At 67.0% G+C, this 3,970-nt stretch overlaps 2 protein-coding genes across 2 annotated transcripts; one reads left to right on the forward strand and one right to left on the reverse strand.

The window, feature by feature from the left end:
- Window positions 1–652: 652 nt before the first annotated feature.
- Window positions 653–946, forward strand: MNEG_11532 (hypothetical protein; the record flags this gene model as incomplete). Its single annotated transcript, XM_014039994.1, has 1 exon — window positions 653–946. A coding segment is annotated over one exon (294 nt), but the record flags the coding sequence as incomplete, so codon positions are not given.
- A 340-nt stretch (window positions 947–1,286) lies between these two features.
- On the reverse strand, window positions 1,287–2,978 carry MNEG_11533 (50S ribosomal protein L24; the record flags this gene model as incomplete). Its single annotated transcript, XM_014039995.1, has 4 exons — window positions 1,287–1,406; window positions 1,798–1,926; window positions 2,205–2,297; window positions 2,742–2,978. The coding sequence occupies 4 exons, from the start codon at window positions 2,976–2,978 to the stop codon at window positions 1,287–1,289; spliced, it is 579 nt and encodes a 192-aa protein (XP_013895449.1).
- Window positions 2,979–3,970: the final 992 nt, after the last annotated feature.

Consider the following 3,970-nt stretch of genomic DNA (forward strand, 5'->3'; position numbering starts at 1 on the left):
CCCCAAGGCGCTCCGCATTTTCAGGTTCTCAATGGATGGCGGGAAGCTGCGCGCGGCGGTCACCGCGGCCGGCATGGACGGCAGGGTGGTGGTCGTGGACCAGGGGGGGTGCGCCCCGCGCCCGCCTCGCGGCGACTGATTAAGTGGGCCCGCTCGAGCTCTCTGAATTCAAATCAGCCGTGGGACTGGGGCTTTGGCTCTTTGCGGCAGCGGCCGACCTTAGCACCACCGCCCGTCCGCCCACGCACACACCACCGCACCTGACCGTTCGCTCCGGCGCCCCCCCCCCCCCCCGCGTTCCGCCCGCCCCACGCAGCTGGCGATGGCGGACGTTCTGGTGTCTGTCAAGCTTACGCCGAACGGCACGCCCGTCAGGCTCCTGCAGGTTCGCTCTTGGTTTCCGCTGATGGAGACGTGCAGGCTGCAGTTGTGTGTGGACGGCCCCCAGCCCGCCGCTCTGTCGCGGCCCGCCCCACCCCACACTGCCGCCCTTCCTTTGACGCCACTCGCCGCTGCTGACTGTTTCGCGGCTCTCAACCCCACCCCCAGCCGCTGACGCCCCCACCTAGCAAATCTTATGTGTCATGCACGTGCTTGCTCTTACCTTGGCGCCGCCCCCCCTTCCCCGGCCCCATTGTGGCCACACCCGCAGGGCTACCGGACAGCCCAGAATGCCAAGGTTCCCTTCATAGTGGTGGGCCGCAAGCTCACCCCCGACTGCCTCAAGAAGACGCTGGGTCCCCTGGCAGAAGCCAAGCGGCGCGGGGAGAAGCTGGGGGTTTCAAGGGGCAACTTTGACCCCTCTGACCGCACAGCGGGCCTCAGCGGCGCCGATGCGAAGGGGGCGGACATCGCCGCAGCGTGGCGTGCGAGCGCGGCGCGGGGGTGGAACGCGGCGACCGCGGCGGCAACGGCGGCGGCGGGCGGTGGCGGCGGGGGCCGGTGACGGTAACTGCGGAAGAGCAACGCATTGATGGCCCCGGTCCCTGCCTTATAAGAGACTCGATTGAAAATTGACTGCACCCCTTTTGTCGTGTAATCGCAGGCTGCGCCTAAATTGCGTTCAGACGGCCTGGCCAGACCGCTTTGCGCATGTTTACACGGCCTGCGCAGCTGCCTTGTGTGCTGCTGTGCTGTCCCCATGCCCCTCAGGCCGCTGCCCTGCAGCCGCAACGCGCGAAGCTCGTCCTCCCGGCATGACAGAGGCGTTACAATAAGTCGTTGCATAACCCGCAGACCGCGGCGCGCCCAGTGGGGGCCGGGCGGACGCCGCCGCCCCCATGCGCCTAGGCGCTCGGCGCCGCGCCGCCGTCGGCCGCCGGGGGGGTGGCCTTCTCGAGGGGCTTGTTGGGCAGCTCCTCCCCGGTCTTGAGGAGGTAGCGCACCTTGCTGCCGTCAGGCTGGACCTGGGGGTTACGGGAGGTTTTTCGTGGGAGGTTTTCGTGGTAAGATTAGAGAGGATTGGCAGGGGCGAGTGTTGGGGTACTGGGCGGTTGGGGTGTCAGGAGGAGGGATGGGGGAGCATGTAAGAGTGTTGTGTGTTGGATGATGCGTGTGTGCGTGTGTGTTTTTAGGGGGTGGATGGTCCATAAAGGTCGAGCTGAAGCCGAGCCAGGCAGCTGGCCCAAGCCCCAGCAAGTGCCGCAGGCACGCCAGCGCCTGGCGAGGCCTGGCGGGACGCGGGCGTCAGGCGGGCGCCGCACCCGGCGCGGAGCCCCCGCGAGCACCCCGCCGCGACGCTCCCGATGGGCGGCACGCGCTCGTGCGCGTGCGCGTGCGCGTGTGCGTGCGCCGCACCTTGTATCCGATGCGGCTGCGCACGCCCTTGGCCTGGGAGTAGTGCATCACGTTGGAGTGGTGGACGGGCGACTCAACCTTCTTCTGCTGCCCCTGCTCGTCCTTGCTCCTCGGCTTCACGTTGCGGGTCTGGGGGAGAGAGGGCGTGTCGGAAGAGTGCGGTTAGGGTTGCGGACGGAAGGGTGTGGGCGGGGAGCCTGTGCGACGAGGTGCACACGGGCCCTACGGCGACCCACCCCGGGCCGACAGCCCCGCCGCTGAGTCGCCACGCCGGCTCGCCGCACCCCCCGGCCCAACCCGCTGCCGCTTCCCAAAGGACGCATGCACACAAACCCACGGGCCTCCTAAACCAGATGCTGACATGCGCTGACATCATGTTGACATTATGTGCCGGCCGCCGGCCCCACCTTAATGTTGACGCCCTTGATCACCACCAGGCCCCGCTTAGTCAGCACCTTCTCCACCTCGCCCACCGCGCCCTTGTCGTCGCCGGCGATCACCTGTCGAGGTGGCGGGGGGCGGGCAACCAGGAGGCAACAGGTCGGCCGCAGGGGGAGATGGCGGGAGAGGAGTGGCCCAGCAGTAGCTGGGGCCGCATACAAGATCACCTCGGCAGCTGCCTTGGCCAGCTGTTTTCCTGCTGGAAAGCAGACTTCCGCTGAGGACAGGGTCGCGGCACTGCGCCTGCTACTTCGCCGCGCCGGCTGCGGCGGCCGGCCCCGCGCCCGGCGCGAAGGCGCCGTCGCAGCGCAGCGGGCGCAGCCTGCTCTACCGGCAGCGTCCGCCCCGCCGCCAGACAGTGGCGAAAGGGAATCACACTTCCCACCTCAACCAAGGCGGGTTGAGGCTTGCGTGGACGTGTGCGCCCTCAACAACCCCCCTGCCCCCCGGGGCGCTGTCCGAACGCGATGCCACCCGACCCCACACCCCATGCGGGCAACCACCTGCACGATGTCGCCCTTCTTGACGTGCATGGTGATCTTGACCGGCTTGCCGTTGGGCGTCAGCTCCTGCCGCTCCCACTTCTTGCCGCCGCCGAGCTTGACCATGTTGTTGAAGCCGGCGCGCACGGCGACGCTGCGCGGCGCGGAGACGCGCGCGGTGAACGCGCCGCCGCGGGCGCGGAGGCCGGCGCCCATGAAGGACGACTGCATGGTGCTGGCGCCGAGAGCCGAGGCCATGGCTGCTGCTGCTGCTGCTGCTGTTGTAGGGCGCGGGTCTTCCGCCGCCGCCGCTGCCTGCTGTGCCGCCGCCGCTGTGTGGCGAGCGCCGCTTGACGATGCGCGTGCAGTGCTCTGGACTGCCTGCGTGCAAGCAGAAGAGTGTAATGGAGCACATGTATCGCATTCATGCATCGAACAGGCCGAAATTGGGAGCCGTCCCTAGAGACGGGCCATCAAGACGGGCGCCAGGCACTGCTCTGGCTCAGCGATGCTGCCAGGCCTTCGTTGCCATCGGCAGTCATTTGATACGGTTGTTTCTGTGCCAATGAGCGATGCTGGATGTCAGTCGCCCGCGGCCAGGCCTTATGTGCGCCGTGCCACTGCTTGCTGTGTCCTGCTGCTGCACACTCCCGCACTGCCTTGCTTCGTCACAGCTAATTGACGCCTGTGGTCTCCAGCCTCGTATACGGCTGCGCTGGCCCCCATTGACTCCTGCCCGCAGCCAGCCACTGGCCTTGTAGCACACACCTGCTTGGAGGGCTCGCGCGAGTCCTGTCTGGTCGAGCGAGTTAGTTGAATACGGCGAGCACGCAGAGTTGTTGCTCAACCACAAGCTGCGTGGTCTTCGGGCGCAGCTGCTGCCTCACTTCGTCGCACACACCGACGGCCCGCCTCCCGAGCGTTCCAAGGCACCCTGGGCCTGCAGGTCGTGCGCTCTTCGATCAGGACGGTTTGTGCGATAAGAACGCATCATACGCGACTGAAGAAATCGCCTGGTCACGCACACAAGCAGCAGCGATAAAGTATGGGACTTACACAGAGCAAGGCCGACTCGGCCTCTGCCCCACCCCCCATGCCCAACTTTCTGGCGGCATCCTCTCCTGTGGTGAAGGCAGCCATCGATGAAATCAAGGCGAGGAGGGGGCCACCAGATCATATCCTGCAAGGGCAGTCCCCTCTTCGTCCTAACGCCTCCCCTAACCTCTGAGCAGGCTGAGTCGGTGGACTAC

Source organism: Monoraphidium neglectum (genome assembly GCF_000611645.1).
Source record: "Monoraphidium neglectum strain SAG 48.87 unplaced genomic scaffold scaffold02788, whole genome shotgun sequence".
NCBI lineage: Eukaryota > Viridiplantae > Chlorophyta > Chlorophyceae > Sphaeropleales > Selenastraceae > Monoraphidium > Monoraphidium neglectum.